Source organism: Haliotis rufescens, unplaced genomic scaffold (assembly GCF_023055435.1).
Source record: "Haliotis rufescens isolate VD_foot unplaced genomic scaffold, xgHalRufe1.0.p SCAF_3, whole genome shotgun sequence".
NCBI lineage: Eukaryota > Metazoa > Mollusca > Gastropoda > Lepetellida > Haliotidae > Haliotis > Haliotis rufescens.
Genome location: NW_025964001.1, coordinates 46,598,311 through 46,619,305, shown reverse-complemented (window position 1 = coordinate 46,619,305; position 20,995 = coordinate 46,598,311). Strand labels below are relative to the sequence as shown.

The 20,995-nt window shown below is 38.9% G+C and overlaps 1 protein-coding gene across 8 annotated transcripts in view; it reads left to right on the top strand.

Moving 5' to 3' along the window:
- Window positions 1-20,995, top strand: part of LOC124118858 — a 73,664-nt gene that overhangs the window by 9,950 nt on the left and 42,719 nt on the right. For all 8 annotated transcript variants that reach the window (XM_046481138.2, XM_046481135.2, XM_046481134.2 and 5 more), the window contains exons 2-5: window positions 17,982-18,080; window positions 18,703-18,819; window positions 18,982-19,095; window positions 20,088-20,183. In XM_046481138.2, the coding sequence (XP_046337094.2) occupies window positions 18,072-18,080; window positions 18,703-18,819; window positions 18,982-19,095; window positions 20,088-20,183 (336 nt within the window). In that variant the 5' untranslated portion in view covers window positions 17,982-18,071. The remainder of the gene's footprint in view (window positions 1-17,981; window positions 18,081-18,702; window positions 18,820-18,981; window positions 19,096-20,087; window positions 20,184-20,995) is intronic.

Here is a 20,995-nt window from a genome sequence, read left to right as displayed (position 1 = left end):
TAATATTTTTTCGCGAAACTTTGTATACACATTAACCCAGCACTGAAGTGGTGCCTTTTGCTATTTAGAGATTTTTGACATTTTTATTTTTTCTCGTTTCCATGGAGATAAGTTGAACATAGACTCTGAATGGGGGTAAGCTTTGTTTCCTGACCATAACTCAGAAACCGTTTAATATTTTTTCGCGAAACTTTGTATACACATTAACCCAGCACTGAAGTGGTGCCTTTTGCTATTTAGAGATTTTTGACATTTTTATTTTTCCTCGTTTCCATGGAGATAAGTTGAACATAGACTCTGAATGGGGGTAAGCTTTGTTTCCGGACCATAACTCAGAAACCGTTTAATATTTTTTCGCGAAACTTTGTATACACATTAACCCAGCACTGAAGTGGTTCCCATTAGTTGTTTGAAATTTCTAGGAGTTCTATTTTTGTCTCTGTTATTTAGTAATGGAGGGTGGGAATGAAGAGATGGGGTTTAACGTGAAGTAAACGAATGAATGGGGGTTAGGGGAGTGGGGGGAGACATATGTTTTTACGAGTAAAAACACTTTCTAGTTGTTATTGAAATAACAAGGCCTTCATTGTAGCTATATTGTTGATGTCATATTACAGAGGTATCAGGTATACCTTTGACACACTGAAGAGTACATCCTTGACAGATGTTGATATCACTACATTAGAGAGATGGGAGATATACCTTTGACACATTGTGGAGTACATCCTTGACAGATGTTGATATCACTATATTACAGAGATGGGAGATATACCTTTGACACATTGTAGAGTACATCCTTGACAGATGTTGATATCACTACATTACAGAGATGGGAGATATACCTTTGACACATTGAAGAGTACATCCTTGACAGATGTTGATATCACTATATTACAGAGATGAGAGGTATACCTCCTTTGGCACATTGTAGGGTACATCCTTGACAGATGTTGATATCACTATATTACAGAGATGGGAGATATACCTTTGACACATTGTAGAGTACATCCTTGACAAATGTTGATATCACTACATTACAGAGATGGGAGATATACTTTTGACACATTGTAGAGTACATCAATGACAGATGTTGATATCACTATATTACAGAGATAGGAGGTATACCTCCTTTGGCACATTGTAGAGTACATCCTTGACAGATGTTGATATAACTTTATTACAGAGATGGGAGATATATACCTTTGACACACTGAAGAGTACATCGTTGACAGATGTTGATATCACTATATTAAAGAGATGGGAGGTATTCCTCCTTTGACACATTGTAGAGTAAATCCTTGACAGATGTTGATATCACTATACTGCAGAGATGGGAGATATACCTTTGACACACTGAAGAGTACATCCTTGACAGATGTTGATATCACTGTATTTAAGAGATGGGAGGTATACCTCCTTTGACACATTGTAGAGTACATCCTTGACAGATGTTGATATCACTACATTACAGAGATGGGAGATATACCTTTGACACATTGTAGAGTACATCCTTGACAGATGTTGATATCACTATATTACAGAGATGGGAGGTATACCTCCTTTGGCACATTGTAGAGTACATCCTTGACAGATGTTGATATCACTACATTACAGAGATGGGAGATATACCTTTGACACATTGAAGAGTACATCCTTGACAGATGTTGATATCACTATATTACAGAGATGAGAGGTATACCTCCTTTGGCACATTGTAGGGTACATCCTTGACAGATGTTGATATCACTATATTACAGAGATGGGAGATATACCTTTGACACATTGTAGAGTACATCCTTGACAAATGTTGATATCACTACATTACAGAGATGGGAGATATACTTTTGACACATTGTAGAGTACATCAATGACAGATGTTGATATCACTATATTACAGAGATAGGAGGTATACCTCCTTTGGCACATTGTAGAGTACATCCTTGACAGATGTTGATATAACTTTATTACAGAGATGGGAGATATATACCTTTGACACACTGAAGAGTACATCGTTGACAGATGTTGATATCACTATATTAAAGAGATGGGAGGTATTCCTCCTTTGACACATTGTAGAGTAAATCCTTGACAGATGTTGATATCACTATACTGCAGAGATGGGAGATATACCTTTGACACACTGAAGAGTACATCCTTGACAGATGTTGATATCACTGTATTTAAGAGATGGGAGGTATACCTCCTTTGACACATTGTAGAGTACATCCTTGACAGATGTTGATATCACTACATTACAGAGATGGGAGATATACCTTTGACACATTGTAGAGTACATCCTTGACAGATGTTGATATCACTATATTACAGAGATGGGAGGTATACCTCCTTTGGCACATTGTAGAGTACATCCTTGACAGATGTTGATATCACTATATTACAGAGATGGGAGATATACCTTTGACACACTGAAGAGTACATCCTTGACAGATGTTGATGTCACTATATCAAAGAGATGGGAGGTATTCCTCCTTTGACACATTGTAGAGTACATCCTTGACAGATGTTGATATCACTATATTACAGAGATGGGAGATATACCTTTAACACACTGAAGAGTACATCCTTGACAGATGTTGATATCACTATATTAAAGAGATGGGAGGTTTACCTCCTTTGACACATTGTAGAGTACATCCTTGACAGATGTTGATATCACTACATTACAGACATGGGAGATATACCTTTGACACATTGTAGAGTACATCCTTGACAGATGTTGATATCACTATATTACAGAGATGGGAGATATACCTTTGACACACTGAAGAGTACATCCTTGACAGATGTTGATATCACTATATTAAAGAGATGGGAGGTATTCCTCCTTTGACACATTGTAGAGTACATCCTTGACAGATGTTGATATCACTATATTACAGAGATGAGAGATATACCTTTGACACACTGAAGAGTACATCCTTGACAGATGTTGATATCACTATATTACAGAGATAGGAGGTATATTTCCTTTGACACACTGAAGAGTACAACCTTGACAGATGTTGATATCACTATATTACAGAGATGGGAGGTATACCTCCTTTGGCACATTGTAGAGTACATCCTTGACAGATGTTGATATCACTATATTACAGAGATAGGAGGTATATTTCCTTTGACACACTGAAGAGTACAACCTTGACAGATGTTGATATCACTATATTAAAGAGATGGGAGGTATACCTCCTTTGGCACATTGTAGAGTACATCCTTGACAGATGTTGATATCACTATATTACAGAGATGGGAGATATACTTTTGACACATTGTAGAGTACATCCTTGACAGATGTTGATATCACTATATTACAGAGATAGGAGGTATACCTCCTTTGGCACATTGTAGAGTACATCCTTGACAGATGTTGATATCACTATATCACAGAGATAGGAGGTATACCTCCTTTGACACACTGAAGAGTTCATCCTTGACAGATGTTGATATCACTATATTACATAGATAGGAGGTATACCTCTTTGACACACTGAAGAGTACAGCCTTGACAAATGTTGATATCACTATATCACAGAGATGGGAGGTATACCTCTTTTGACACACTGAAGAGTACACTCTATATTACAGAGATAGGAGGTATACCTCCTTTGACACACTGAAGAGTACAACCTTGACAGATGTTGATATCACTATATCACAGAGATGGTAGGTATACCTTTGACACACTGAAGAGTACATCCTTGACAGATGTTGATGTCACTATATTACAGAGATGGGAGATATTCTTTTGACACATTGTAGAGTACATCCTTGACAGATGTTGATATCACTATATTTACAGAAGTGTTATTTGAATGAAATGGTCATAGATGTAGATGCACTAGTGAACATGATTGACTGCAGTTTATGAGCTTAACCTGTGTTAAGTGAACCAGTGCAGCAACTGTTGCCAAGCAACACACTTTGTTTACCAATGTAGCAACCACAGCTCTGCAACTCCCATGGCTAAGCAACTCATGTTGCCATGCAGATATTGGTGCCAGGCGAGTACTATTGCCAGTTAGTGAGCAAGGGCAACTATTCTTGTCAATCTGACCATCCACTGTAAATCAGAATGGATCAAATTGGCTCCTGCTGTACAGCAGGCAAAACTATCTTATGTGATTTATCATTTGGGTTGTATCCCAAGATGCCAGATGTAAATTGTATTGTAGTCGAGCTGTACTCGCCACAAGCACAAGGTACTACCCAACACCCGCAAACATTTGTGCTTACCTTAAAACACCATCCTTGCTTTCAAGGAGAAAGGTCACCCCTTATAACAATACCATCTTCATGAAGATGCGGGTTAGAATTGTTCTTCAACTCCCCATGCTTGTCTTAAGAGGTGACTAATAGTATCGGGAGATCAGACTTGCTGACATATTGGATGCATGTCATGGTATCCCAGTTGTGTCACTCATGATGTGCACAAACAATCCATCAAGTGATTGTCTCGTTATGACTCGATTCTTTACAGACCGTCTAAATATCGCTGAAATATTGGTGTGTGTGTGGTATTAATAACAAACAGTCAAACAACATATTTATACTATGGATATGGAGCGGCCAATATCATCTATAAAGATGCACTATAAGTGCAATAATTTTGGACGCGACATTAAACTCAATTTCACCTCACCTCTTATACAAGACAAGCTGTAGTAGATTGACAACCTAAGGGGGTATAAGAAGCAAGATCGGTCTGGTAGGTAATTTGTTAGTAAAATGTATTGTGGGAGATAGACTCTCCCTCTCTACCACCAGTGGGACTCTGTACAGGATGGAGGTGGCATTATCAACTTATCAAAGATCCACACTGCACATGTCAAGCATGCAAGAAAAGTTCATGCTCTCCAAGATCTAGATGCAATCATTGCAAGGGCTTATCAAAAGAAAAATTTGATAAACTGTATAAGGCGTGGGGTAAGAACCCTGAGACATCTAGACTGACAAGATCAGCCAAAAAGTCCCGAGTGATTAGCAAGCGGAGTGAATCAGACAGAGCTTCACCTTACTTACTTATGACCATGGACATAAAGATCATAATTCACGTGCATCTCACAGGCATCATGGAAACAAATCACATCCTCATACAAGACACGTAAAGAATAAACATGCAGATGATGTAAGGCCCTAAGAGTTCACCTTCACACTCTGTTACACATAGTAGCCAAGCATATGACATCTCTACACACAGTACTGATCGCCACAGACAATACGACAGAAGTAGCTTATATACAACATCAAGGGGGCATCAGGTCTCAGCCTTTGTTGAAAGAGGTTACACATTTATATGCTTTGGCAGACTCAGTAAGCTGCAGGATGGAAGCATGTTACATTCCAGGAAAGTTAAACATACTTGCAAACTGCCTATCCCGGAAGAACAAGACCGTGCTCACGGGTTGGTCCCACCGTCCAGAGATATTCAAGTGGATAATATCAATTTGGAAAACTCCACTTCTCAACCTATTCACCACCTGCCTCAACAACAAGCTACTGGTTTATGGTAGCCCAATGCCAGACCCTTCAGGTCGATGCCCTGTCCAAGAGTTGGGAGGGAATATAACTATGCATTCCCACCTTGGTCTCTCCTAGACAAGAGTCCTGAAGAAAATAGAAAAGACAGATTGCGTGATAGTACTAATAGCTCCAGCATTGCCCATAGGACATGGTTTCTGAGGTTCTACCCCTACGAATGAAAGAACCTCTGAAACTACTGGAACGTCACAATCTACTGTGCCAACAGAGATATGACATATTCCACAACAGCCTCATCAATCTCAACCTTAACGCTTGGAAGTCATCTCGGCAAATATGCAAGCCGCAGGTTGGTCTCAATCAGCTGCACAGACAGTGGCAAGCTCATGGAGACCAGCATCTACTGACATCTATAACAACAGGGGGAACAAGTTCGCCACGTGAAGAAGGGGAAGAGGTCTATCAGACTTAAAAGCCCTGTTTATACGGCGACATTTGCACACGTGTGTATTTTTTGCGTATGTGCAAATTTGCTTATGTGAGCAAATTTGACTGTATGGACACATTTACTCGTGCAGATTTTACTCATATGAGTAAATTTACACCTAGTTGGGACTAGGTGCGAATTTGCTACAACCTGTGAGTATATGCAGTTTAGATGTGTATTTTTTGCTACCGTGAGCAAATTTGGTCGTATGGACGCATAGCAAATTTACATACAGTAAGTATATTTCCCAACTTAGTGCATAATATCTATTTTAAGCGCGTGTTATTGGCAACGCTTAATCCTCATTGGTCAAATTATACCAGTTGATGTCTAGACTTCAAACAGATCAGACAGGCAAAAATGGCTAGCAGAAAAAGAACAAATGAGGGCCAAAAACGTGGGTCTGCATGGAGCGACGATGAAACGAGATGTCTTTTAGGAATATGGGAAGAGAATTGTATTGAAGAACAACTTGAAAACACCAAAACAAATAATGGGTCTATTTATAAAACGGTTGCAAGCGAAATGGCTGAGAAGGGTTTCGAGAAAACACCAGATCAATGTAAAGTACGAATTCATACTCTAAAAAGATCGTACAGAGAATGTAAAACAAGCATGAAAAAGAGTGGTAAGGGAAGGAAAACCTGCAAATTCTTCGAAGAACTGGACGTCATTCTCGGAAACAGACCAGCATCATCACCCCTGAAAGTGATCCATACTTTAAGGAAGAAAGCTGGACATGAAGAAGCTGATGAAATGATTATGGGGACATTCCGCAGTCTGTCAACGATGATCTCAGTGTCATTACACCTCTTGAGAGAGAAGATGATCACAAGAAGGAGAAGGAGTCGTCAGACACAAAAGACAAAAAGGATGAAGGATTGGTAGAAGAAAGAAGAATCTGCTGACAAAGCGAAGATCGAAAAGAAAAGGGTGCGAAAGACAAGGTTGGAAGTGGCACTGAAGTCAGTCATGGATGGATTTGGTGCAGCCAATGAGAAAGCAGAGGACAAAGTCGTGGATATTGAAAGACGAAAACTTGACTTTGAGAAACAAAAACTCGACTTGGAAAAGGCGAAAATAGAATCAGAGGAAAGACAGAAGAGGGAGGAACGTGAACATCAACTCAACATGATGAAGATGATTATGGGAGCAATCGGCCAACGACAGGCAGGGCAACCACATTCAATGCCATCATTCCCTGTGAGCATGAGTTCTATGCATTCTGGTGAAGGTCAGGTTTACAGAGGTCAAGGTCCTTCCTCACTCTCGTATTCAAGTCATGGTCAGTCGTCTGGCACTAACCCTTCATGGTCATCTTCAGACACGGATAAGCAAGAAGAAGGCACATTTTTCAATTTGTGAAGAACTGCATTCTTGTGAAGAATTAAGGACAACATGCATTTATATACAGAACAGTAAAAAAAACCGCAGGTTTCGCTGAAACGAATTTTCTTTTAATTTGTGAAAACATTTTATATTTGGTGATTTACACTTCACGTTCGAAGTCAAGAGTAATAATTCACTCAAGCAAACACTTTTGAAACTTTAAGTTTATAACGGTTTCTTTACTTGCACAAGGCTGTGTGAGATGATCATGTAAAAATCACATGAAAGCAAAAAAGGTTGAAAACGTGTAACTCTCTGTCATTCTCGAATGTGCTTTTGCATATATGGTGTCGTAACAAAATGTTAACCAGAGTTTTCTATTTCTCTCTCCATATTTGTTTGACGTAACTTTAAAATGTTTTAGGCAATAAAGAAATTAAAGAAAGAATCTGGTCTATTGAATAACATATTATTTCCTTCAATTAAGTAGCTAAAATGGCTGCCAAGTTTAATGTTTCACACACAGCACATTGCTTAAAAAGCGTTGTTCAAGAAAGCCTGTGCAATATCATCCCTAAGGGTCTTTGCACAACGGACAGGTTCGTCACCTCCATCCTTCTTGTTCATCATCTGCGTCATCATCTGTGTCTTCATTCCACTCATCCCTGTAGGTTTCATTGACACTCTCACATATGTTATGCAAGACAATGCAACTACCAATCACTGTGCAAGCAAACTCCACATCGATGTCCAATCACTTTTGTAATCATCTCCAGCGTCCCTTCAAACGACCGAAGGCATTCTCTATCGTCATCCTTGCCCTGCTGAGGCGATAGTTGAATGTGGCTTGAGCAGGAGTTAGATTGGCTCTGTTGGAGAAAGGCTTTAAAAGCCAAGTCTTTAATGGGTAGGCCGCATCACCAAGTAGTACCACTGGCATATTGGAATCACCAACCTTATTGTTCCGTGTGGGGAAAAGAATGCCATTATCACCTTGAATGTAAATATCGGAATTGGCAAACACGCGGGCATCGTGGACCCGACCTAGCCACCCAATGTTAATGTCTGTAAACATGTATCGATGGTCACAAACTCCCTGTAGGATCAGTGAATAAAAACCCTTCCTGTTCAAGTAATCGCCATGTGACTGTTTGGGGGCGATGATGGGAATGTGACTACCATGAATGGACCCTGCACAGTAAGGAAAATCCCATCTTTCCTCATATCCTTTTATCACATCCTTCAGGGCTTCTCCCTCAGGGAATTTGACATACTCATCCAATAGGACTTTCAAAATTGCCTCACACACCTGATGGACACAAACACACACAGTAGCCTTCCCAACACCAAAGAGACCTGTACTCTGACGAAGATGCAAGCCAGTAAATGGCAATTGCTACCTTATTTTGGACACCCAATGGTTCATCAACGGTGTCTTGGGAAGGAGAGAGTTCATCTTCAAGTCTTCTGCAAATGAAATCCAATGTTTCCTTCCTCATTCCTGAAGTTTTCTAGCCAGTCTGTCTCTTCAAAGTGCTGCAGAACAACCTTGTCATACCACTCCTTCGACCGGGGTTTTCTTCTTATTACTCTAACATTTGAACAACCCAGAGCTAGAGCTACACTCAGGAAATAGGGAAATTTTCTGCGCTTGCGGAAACATTCCAGTCTGATCTTTTCCATGGTTATGACAGAAATGGATGGTTTTGACAATTTACTCCACATTTACTTATGGGACTTATACTTCGTATGAATGCACAGCAAGTATACTTTTGCTCACGTGTGTAAATTTGCATATATGCAATTTTTCGCCGTATAAACAGAGTATTAGACATTACACTACCTTTTGTTGCTGATTTTCTATTACATCTAAGTATCATGGAACTGTTCTGGGTGAACAATACCTTCCAAATGACGTGCTGGTTTTCTTGGGGAATTAGTCAGCAAAGAGCCAGAGTCACAGGAGACCAATCACAATTTTATTTACAAGAACAATTAACAATTTACAATATCTTAGATAATAACTTAGGGTGCCACAGAGAGTCGGTACACACTCTGGGCTGTGGGAGAGAGGTCTGCTTGGTAAGAGAGTCAAACCCCTTCTCTCCTTTTCTCCCCTTTTCTCTTCTCTCTCAATCTCTCTGGACCAAGGCTTATATAGCCAAGGTCACCTGACATTTAGTAAGTAATAAATATAAATGTAAACAGTAAATCATCAGTGACATACTTGCACATCCTGTTCAGGATGGCAGACGGTCGATGTACACAAAAATGGGGATTAACAAATAGGATTAGCATCTAATAAATAACAGCAATTAAATGTTTCAAGGCATATAGATGTCATGGCTCCAGGGTAATGAGCCTTTGCAATTAAATGTTTAGACAATGGGTGTCGTAAATCAGTCTCCATGACAACTTCCCTCCGTTACGTGAAGCTTGGACCCCAAGCTTATATGAGTCCAAATTGATATGTGTGAGTTTTTTCACCAACGAAAACAACCATGCAAATGTGAACAAAATCAGATACATGAAATCCTTATGCAACAAATATATCTATGCAATGGCGGTATGAAAGTGATCATCTAGCCAATTTGGATTAGTGCCAGTTTGAAAACTAACCAAGTTATCTTTGTAATGTGCAATTTCACTACAAGGTAATTAACGCTTTTCACAGATTCAATAAATATATCACAGAAGGTTCTTTGAATTCAGGAGTCTGGCTTGGCGGTGCGACTCAGTACCGAATAATGATAATGAGTAATGTCATAAAAAGCACAAATTAAACATCCCAACAAATATTTCGCATAAAGAAATTTGAAACCAGGAGTCTAGCTTTACCGCGTGACTCAAACGGTACTTGTGGGTACTATTGCCCTTTTAAGTACAATGGGTGCTCTTCCCGTGTCTTTGACGGAGCTTGCCCAGATATTGTGGGTGCGATGCCCAAGAAGAAAAATCCTTAATTCCGACATCAAAACTCTGAAATGCTGAATACTGCTGTGCTGTTAATTACTTAATACTGACATACAATAAACATATGTGTGGGGGTGGCTCACCCAAGAATATCCCTAATCTGAATTCAAAGTCCTAGACAATACATTCAATTTTGTACCAAACTGTGCACATTAATTACTTGTAACAAATGACAAATTTTGTCGTTTAGATTTTTGAAATTACGAGTCGAGCTTTAAGGTGTGACTCGATAACCCTACAGCTTAGGTTTGTCTGGGCCCTAGCTGTATCTATATGTCTGGCGTGGCCTGGAGACATTTCAAAGATTCCCTACACAATAACTTCAAAGATCTAGCTTGACTAAAAATGTAATTTGGAGTATATTGCACACATATAAAACTGAATTTTTGAAAGACACATTTTGGCATTAATATACTGGCTTTGATTAAACATACCTGGTTGCAATATTCAACAGTCACACAATATATATCCTTGATTGAGTCCATGTAAGTAAACACAAATTTGTCAGTCCCCATGAGATATCTTTACACAGTGTCCATCTTGTAGGTGCCCGTGAGGCGGTTTCTGTATTGTGCAGGGTCTGCATGATGATGGATGGCTGTGGTCGGATCTCTGTGGGATAGGCGTGTATACTTCTTTTCTTTGGTCCTGTACAGTGTGCAGGAACGACATCTTGAAGGGGAAGTCTTAGCAGTGTTTCTTCAATCTTGTTAAAGGCCATTTCTTCGTTCTTGGTGATTGGCCTTCAGGAAGGTAGTATATCCTTTCAATAAGAGACTGTCACTTCCTACAGTTTTGTGAACCATATGCCTTGCTGCAAAGAGGTACAGGAAAGGACGGACTAAGAAGTCTGTCATACCCGATCGCTCCCCCAAATTAACAACGCGTGGCGGTCCGACGTTGATTAATGAACGATTTGCACACTCGTATATGCAAGGGGCCGACGTATGGTTCTCAGTGGGAAGTGACAACTTGGAGACGATGGCTTGCGGTATATACAGTTTTACTTTATACATGTAGATATATACATACAAAAGACACTATGTGTCAGGTCAGCACATAGTGGTAGTGGTTGTTGTTTAGGTGCCCCGGAGCACCCAGTCTAACCCTAGCTAGGCTAAGGGTAAGACCTTTTTTTCCCCCTTCTCTCCTTTTCTCTTTCATTCTCTCAATCATTCTGGACCAAGGCTTATATAGCCAAGGTCACCTGACATTTAGTAAGTAATAAATATAAATGTAAACAGTAAATCATCAGTGACATACTTGCACATCCTGTTCAGGATGGCAGACGGTCGATGTACACAAAAATGGGGATTAACAAATAGGATTAGCATCTAATAAATAACAGCAATTAAATGTTTCAAGGCATATAGATGTCATGGCTCCAGGGTAATGAGCCTTTGCAATTAAATGTTCTTTAGACAATGGGTGTCGTAAATCAGTCACCATGACATAAGAAACGAGAAGAACTTCAGACAAGCCACCATTGAAAACTACCAATCAGCTCTCGTCTCAGTGTTACAACATGATCGTCTTTCTGTAGCTACTCACCCAGTACTAAACTGACTCATGAAGTTTTTTGCACTAGAAGACATAAAAATACTATGTACCTTCACCAAGTGGAATATGTCTATAGTATAATTATCAGCCCTAGTAGTATACCACATGAACCTATGAACAAGGCTGCATTACTAATAGCTTTGAGGAAAACAGCTTTCCTCCTCCCGATGGCCACTGCAGCCCGTGTATCGGAGCTACACGCCACTGATTTCTCATCAGTAATGCAAGAACAGAACTGGAGTTCTTTATCGTTCAGATCCCTACTGGAATTTATTGCCAAGAATCAAGCATCAGTATTTGGTCCCCTAGGCAACAGGCAATACACGATTCCTGCATTAGGTAAAAGTGTGGACTATCGAGACAGGCTACAATGTCCAAGGCTACTTGTGGCAGGATGGCGCAAATCCACCATTGCAGAAAGCTATTGCCAAGCACATGTCTCCACACCAACATGGGCCCTTGCCAAACTAGACTTGAATTTCCAGGCTCGATCGTAGCGCCACCAGTGGCTATTATGAGTTATGTCCCTTCTACTAAACAAAGAGCTGAAGACATCCCATTAGGGGTCACGTCAGACCAATCAGAGCGTCGCTTACCAGATTATGAAAGTGACAGTCGAAATGTGATTTCTAATCATGCAACCTCGAAAATTTTAACACGGGTTATTCCGAACAATAGTTACAGGTTTAACGACTGATCCATACAATCTAGACCATCTATGAGCCATTCCAGAATGTTCTTTTGTTCAGGTTTCAAATTTGTAATCGAGTATTTGTCAAAATGTTTCCAAGCAAGGTCGCCAATTTGAAATTAGTGACGTAAAGCACGAGAGAGCTGCTTTCTGATAAGTCATTCCATTGGTCGGTCAAAGTTTTGCGCAAGGTCGGTCTGACGTGACCCGTAATGGGATGTCCTCAGATCTTTGTTTAGCGGTAGCGAGAACTAAGATCTGATTTTAATGAGATTGAATTAGGAACATGAAAAGATTTCCAAAATATCTGTCACAGCCCAGTGGGTGGTACACATGCTTTGCAAATCCTGCAGTCAACCAAAATCTGCATGTTGAACTCCTATCTTGTTCACGAACCGTATGGCTAGTTTATTATGCGATTTTGATTGGACTATGCATAGACTCGTTAGCCCAACCAAAATGTAACTCCAAGCCTTGTTCAGCAAGGAAGAAAACTGGACTTCAGTCAGTTAGCTCCCTTGCCTCGAGAAGATGAGGCTACTAATGCGTATCATATCATTGGCTAACACGGAAATCATAGATTGTTTGGAAATAAGTAATATACGGTTTCTATATGATACCCTAGAGTGTATCATTGTACTATCCTCCAGTTACCGACGTCAAAGGACAACCTCATAACTGGCATAACGTTAGATCATTCAAATATTACTGATGGGAAGCAATATGAAGACAAAGTAAGAGATGATGTCATAATGTTTATAAGACCTAGAAGGGGAAAAGGTCGCTATTACGTTGATCAGAAGATGCTACACTTAATATAAACCAGAAGTAACGTCAAGAAAACCTAAGAACTTGCAGAAATGTCAGTAATTATCGACAAACCGTAAGTGACTTCATATGTGACATCAGAAGCTAAGTTATGTCAAGATACGACATTTACAACTGCAAGGTTTCAATATTTGACGTCATATAAGCCTATCTAGTAATCGAGAACAGTTATGAGGCAATTACTTCCGCTTCTTTCCATATATATTTCCCATTCAACTGCTGCCAACTATCTTGGGATACTAGATGCCAGATCCCACTGGTGTATACTGGCTATGATGTAATAGAAGTAGGGTATTCGAAGTAATTATCAAACAATTGTTATCATTGTGTATAATTCTAAGAATACTGAATCATGATTTAGTCCCTCCCACCTCTCCAATAATCTGCATCTAGTGTATTTTGTGAGGTGAGGCAAAATGGGGTTTAACGACATGTCCAAGATTATTGCACTTATATAGAGATGTGTGTATTGCACTTATATAGAGATGTGTGTGTGTGTGTGTGTGTGTGTGTGTGTGTGTGTGTGTGTGTGTGTGTGTGTTGCTGCTTGTACTAGTTTGGTCTGATGCCGATTTATATACTGAGATACAATGCCCCAGTTTAACATGAATAGCCCACTCAGACACAGTATACTGACTCCGAGCTGACCAGTCCTTGTTTAAGCCCCTTAATGCCGAGCACCAGGCAGGGTAACAACAAGCACCATCTTTTAACATCTTTTGGTATGACGAGGCTTGCGCATGCACAGTTGTGGTTCCTGTTGGGGATGATAACCCTTACAAGTATTAGATATGTTGGCAATGAAGAAGATGTCTGTTCAAAATATAAATAAATTTGTTATTGACAGCCAAACAGGAATGTATGGCTATGATGTAATAGAGGTAGTATTCTTAGAATTATACTCCATGATAACTATTGTTTGATATCCCTTTAAGAAATTGTAAAAAAACACAACAATGTTTCAAAATCCTATGGCCAAGTGGTCCGTGGTGAAGTTGCTTGGGTTGGTTTGGGTGATGGTGGCATCAACTGTCTATGAAGGTGATGCTCACACTATCAACCATCAGTTGGTTCCATAACCTGGCAGTCAGATGTCACAGCTGTAATATGTCTCTTGCAAAATAACTCACGACTGCTAACTGCATTTATGACTGAAATCTTTCTAGCTGCAGTGAATGTAACCTGACCAATCCATTATAAGCAACCATATGTCTCATTGCTAGTTGTAAAGAACTCCACACTCAACAATGCTGAACTGTTGCTGGCCATGTTGGCGAGAGGCCAACTGTCAGTAAATGGTGTTTTGCCTGTCAATGGCTTCCCAGTGAGAGAGATGTCAGTGTGTCAGCCGTAGTGAGATTCCCAATGCGTGAACCTCCTCTCAGCAGTGTAGTGCAGCAGCAGCAGACAGGAGGCCCTCTGCAGCCAGGCTCACCTCCCAGCCAGGTCATCACAGCACATGGTTAGGTGGGGTGTGTGTGTGTGTGTGGGGGGGGGCTCCTCTGCTCCCTGGACATCTCCTACATCTCCTACATCTCCAATGTTCTCGCTTCAGTCAGCTGGAGCACCAGGTGCCTGGTCATGGCCTTGGTAGGAGGAGAGACTGGTGATCACAGTTGACAAATCACATCTGTAGATGTCTATATCATCTTTGATACTATCATGACCTTTGCTCTTTCACCTTTGTACATGTATGAGTGAGCGAGTGAATTTTTATAAGGACATTGCTTTTAGCAATATTCCAGCAATATCACAGCCAGGTACACCAGAAATGGGTTTCATGCATTGTGCCAATGGGGGGAATTAAAACCAGGCCTTCAGCATTTCAGCATGATAAACAAATGCTTTTACAACTAGACTACCACTCTGCATACATACACAAACGTAACACTATATAAATTTTAACAGGATTGTTCCTGTATTTTTGGTAAGCGTTGTTCACCTCACCATGCAGGGCACAAGAAAGGAGCAGATAAGAATTCAACATGAGGGAACATATTTTTGGAAATCAACACTTACTCACCCATGTGTTTATGTTGAGCTTGAGTTTCTGATGGCCATATATGTATGTATGTGTATGTGTATATGTATGAGTATATGTATGTGTATGAGTATGTGTATCATGGTGTATATGTATGTGTATATGTATGAGTATGTGTGTATGTGTATGTGTATATATGTGTGCATGTGTATATGTATGTGTATATGTATGAGTATGTGTGTATATGTATGTGTGTATATGTATGTGTATATGTATGTGTACGTGTATCTGTATGTGTATGTGTATGTGTACGTGTACATGTATGTGTACATGTATGTATCTGTATGTGTATATGTATGTGTATATGTACATGTATGTGTATATGTATGTGTATATGTACATGTATGTGTATATGTACATGTACATGTATTTGAATGTGTATGTGTATATGTCTGTGTATATGTACATGTATATGTATGTGTATGTGTATATGTCTGTATGTGTGTATATGTATATGTATGTGTATATGTACATGTATGTGTATGTGTGTATGTATATGTATGTATATGTATGTATATGTATGTGTATATGTACATGTACATGTATGTGTATATGGATATGTATGTGTATATATGTGCGTATGTATATGTACATGTATGTGTATATGTATGTGTATATGTACATGTATGTGTATGTGTACATGTATTTGTATGTGTATGTGTATATGTACATGTATTTGTATGTGTATGTGTATATGTATGTGTATATGTACATGTATATGTATGTGTATATGTCTGTGTATATGTCTGTATGTGTATATGTATGTGTATGTGTATGTGTTTATGTACATGTATGTGTATATGTATGTGTATGTGTATATGTAGGTGTATGTGTACATGTACATGTATATGTATATGTAGGTGTATATGTATGTTTATATGTACATATATGTGTATATGTACAATTATATGTATGTGTATATGTATGTGTATATGTACGTGTATATGTATGTGTATATGTATGTGTATGTGTATATGTATATGTATCTGTATGAGTATGTGTGTATATGTACATGTATGTGTATCTGTAAATGTATATGTATGTGTATATGTATGTGTATATGTATGTGTATATGTACATGTATGTGTATATGTATGTGTATATGTATATGCATGTGTATATGTACATGTATGTGTATATGTACATGTATATGTATATGTATGTGTATATGTACATGTATGTGTATATGTACATGTACATGTATGTATGTGTATATGTATGTGTATATGTATCTGTATGTGTATATGTATGTGTATATGTACATGTATGTGTATATGTATCTATCTGTATGTGTATATGTATGTGTATATGTACATGTATATGTATATGTACATGTATGTGTATATGTATGTGTATATGTACATGTATATGTATATGTATGTGTATATGTACATGTATGTGTATATGTACATGTACATGTATGTATGTGTATATGTATGTGTATATGTATCTGTATGTGTATATGTATGTGTATATGTACATGTATGTGTATATGTATGTGTATATGTACATGTATGTGTATATGTATGTGTATATGTACATGTATATGTATATGTATATGTATATGTATGTGTATATGTACATGTATGTGTATATGTACATGTACATGTATGTATGTGTATATGTATGTGTATATGTATGTGTATGTGTATGTGTACATGTATATGTATATGTATGTGTATGTGTATGTGTACATGTATGTGTATATGTATCTGTACCTGTATGTGTATGTGTATATGTACATGTATGTGTATATGTTTGTGTATGTGTATGTGTTTATGTATGTGTATATGTATGTGTATATGTACATGTAAGTGTATATGTATGTGTATGTGTTTATGTATGTGTATATGTATATGTATGTGTATGTGTATATGTACATGTATGTGTATGTGTATGTATACATGTATGTGTATGTGTATATGTATGTGTATATGTATATAATTTGATACTTTGAAGTTTACACTGTTTCTTTTATGCTGATTGACTGAAGGGGTAGTCACGTGATCTGATATTTGGAGTTCACACACCTGTGAATGCACAGAAAAAGTTCACACAATTTTTTGTGAAATTGATCGTGTGAACTTTTGCCGGAACTGCTTTCCGGGTTTTCCCCGAATTCTCGATCAGTGTTTAAGATCAACTCGTCTTTCTATTTTCTTTTTAATCCCTGCATTTATCAGCAATATAATTAATTTAGTATTTTTGCCTGGTCTTGTAACATTTCATCTGACTTATAAGTAAATAAATGCTTTGGTTCTGGTGTTTGATGTTGTCTAGCTGCTACATGAAACAAAATGGATTTTCCTTACCGATGTGCAAACTTTTGTAAGAATCCGCTATGCCGATTCATACAGTTTGCACATCTGTTTTTTGATTCATACTTCAATGAACTGAAAAAAATACAGTCAATCCTTAAATGTATGTGTATGTATGTGTGTGTGTATGTGTTTAAGTATGTGTTTATGTATATGTATATGTATGTGTATGTGTATGTGTGTGTGTTTGTGTTTGTGTTTGTGTTTGTGTTTATGTATATGTATGTATATATACATGAAGTCTGGTTTTGCTTGCAGGTAAACCAGGGGCAGATAACTCCACCATGCACTGATCAAATTGGCCATCTGCTTTCACATTATCACCTGCTCTTTGGGTCCTCAAACAAAATGGCGGATGTGAGTAAAGTGTTGAAGATAAGGAAGGGCAGTTTGAACGTAGATGACAGTGACTGTGAATTACTTTGTACTGTCTGTCGTCAACTCAAAGGTTAATTACAGAAAATGGTAGTAATCATGGTAATAACTCAGAACATGAAACTTTAAAAGGGCAAGTGAAATATTGCAGGATGAGTCCAAAATAATATCTCATTACTGTGCAGGAGACAAGATGGGTTTAAGAAATTTTTCTAGATCTGTTGTGATGTTTTCTATTACTATTTAAATTTGTTCAAAATGACATAACCTTGTTAATATAAGTATTAAACATGTTAAAACACACAAAAATTATAGTTATGTATCAAGGATGTTAAGTATGATGTACCACAGTGATAGATTTGGCAGTGTGCCAAAGACTTATAACACAACTAAAAAAGCCTTGAAAATGACAGTTGAAAGCTTTGAAGGTCCTTGAAAAGACCTTGAGTTTTAGGGGTCCATATCTGTAGGAACCTTGTTGACATTTGTTAGATGATGTGGCTTTACGTTCACTGTGTGAAAATTTATCATGACATTGATTCATGTTTCCCATTTTTATAGTAGCCTACCATGCACCCTACTCTGATTGAATTGTTGATTACAGAGTATGAACAAGGAGTTGTTCCTTGACATCCTCACTAAAGAGGAAAAAGAGGCTCTTCTCACAAAGAAAATGGAGGAAATTCGCAAAAAGAATGATGCTCTCCGCAAGAGACATGAGGTTTGTTCTTTCTCTAAAATGATAAGACTAGTGATAACACAGATGAATGATGCTGGTTACTGGTTAACAGGTTACAATATTATTGGTATTATTATCAGGGGAGAATTAAGCTTTTGAGAGATGCTAGCCAGACCATATGAAATAATCTTTCTTTTCTCACAGGAAATAGAAGCGGATAAAAGAGTTGCCGCCAAAAATAACCCCAATAAAGATGTCAACTCCTATACCAGGGAAACTTCAAGTCCTGGGTCATCATCCCCTCAGAAAGAATCTAAGGTAGGACAGCACACAAAAGGAACAGCATCACGTCTGCTTGTGCTATTCTACTACAGGTTGGAAGTGAATGTTGACATGATGACAGCAATTTCACAACTGCCTGAGAGTGTGAGCAACAAGACACACAATTGGCGGATGAGGGGTACCTGAAACGTTCTGAGTCTAACTGTAATGGACTGATGGAGATGGTTGCTAAATGTTTGAACTTATCCTAACTCACACTATGCATTTCTTCTTTCTTCTTCAATCCTATGTGGAAACATGCTTGAACCATAGTGCTGACACATGTTTTCTTCTCCTGACCCCCATACACTGTGTTGTGACTGTTGTGGCCAGTGTACCTTAACCTTGCAGTGTGCTGTGTGTCATAAGTTGCCAAACTCTGCTTTTCAACTTTACCTTCAGAAGTGACACCAAAGAATGGTGGACCATCGGTCTAAAGCTAAAGATTCTGAAAAGAAGTTGAAGTCAGTCATGTCTAGTCCTCTTACCGTGACTCAGACTCCTGGCCCCTGTCTTATCAGTTGGGGGGCGGTCATGTAGCCTAGTGGTTAAAGCGTTCACTCGTTACGCTGAAGACCCGGGTTCGATGCCCGACATGGGTACAATGTCATTATGTGTGAAGCCCATTTCTGGTGTACCCGCCGTGATATTGCTGGAACATTGCTAAAAGCAGAGTAAAATCAAACTCACTCACTCACTCACTCACTCTTATCAGATGCCGGACTAAATACTGAGTATACCTGATTTTCAACATTGATCCCTCTAACATATTATGCCATCATTTTGACCTCACCTCAGTCTTTTTGTCATCGTAAAATTGAGACAAACATATATACTACTCTCTGTTCTGTTTGAAATTTGAGTTCAAATTTGATAACTCCAACTTAAGTTTCAGATTAGAAACCTCGATATTGGGTCCACAGTCCATTTATCCCCTACATGAAATTAGACTCCTGTGAAGTCGGATATTTTTTGTTTTGTCATTACAGCTTCTCCCTGGGGAAGACAAACGTGGACCCCGTCCGAAGACTGGAGGGAGGGGCAAGTCCCAGGTAGGCGGGAAGAGCAAGGAAAAGAAGCCACAGGTAGGATCATATTGCTGCATAACATGAATAGTTCTCCTGTGCATTGTGCTGCTAGTCATTGGCTTCAAGTGTACTGACTGCCATGGCAATTCTTTGTGTTCTCCAAGATGAAATTTCATAAGAAGAGCATCACAATTATCTTCATCATGGGTAGTCCACAAGAGAAGACTACAGGGGTAGATCACAAGAGTAGACTAGATTACAAGAGTAGACTACAGGGGTAGATCACAAGAGTAGACTACAGGGGTAGATTACAAGAGTAGACTACAGGGGAGATCACAAGAGTAGACTACAGGGGTAGATTACAAGAGTAGACTACAGGGGTAGATTACAAGAGTAGACTACAGGGGAGATCACAAGAGTAGACTACAGGGGTAGATTACAAGAGTAGACTACAGGGGAGATCACAAGAGTAGACTACAGGAGTAGATCACAAGAGTAGACTACAGGGTAGATCACAAGAGTAGACTACAGGGGTAGATCACAAGAGTAGACTACAGGGGAGATCACAAGAGAAGACTACAGGGGTAGATTACAAGAGTAGACTACAGGGGAGATCACAAGAGTAGACTACAGGGGAGATCACAAGAGAAGACTACAGGGGAGATCACAAGAGTAGACTACAGGGGTAGATCACAAGAGTAGACTACAGGGGTAGATCACAAGAGTAGACTACAGGGGTAGATCACAAGAGTAGACTACAGGGGAGATCACAAGACTAGACTACAGGGGAGATCACAAGAGTAGACTACAGGGGTAGATTACAAGAGTAGACTACAGGGGAGATCACAAGAGTAGACTACAGGGGAGAT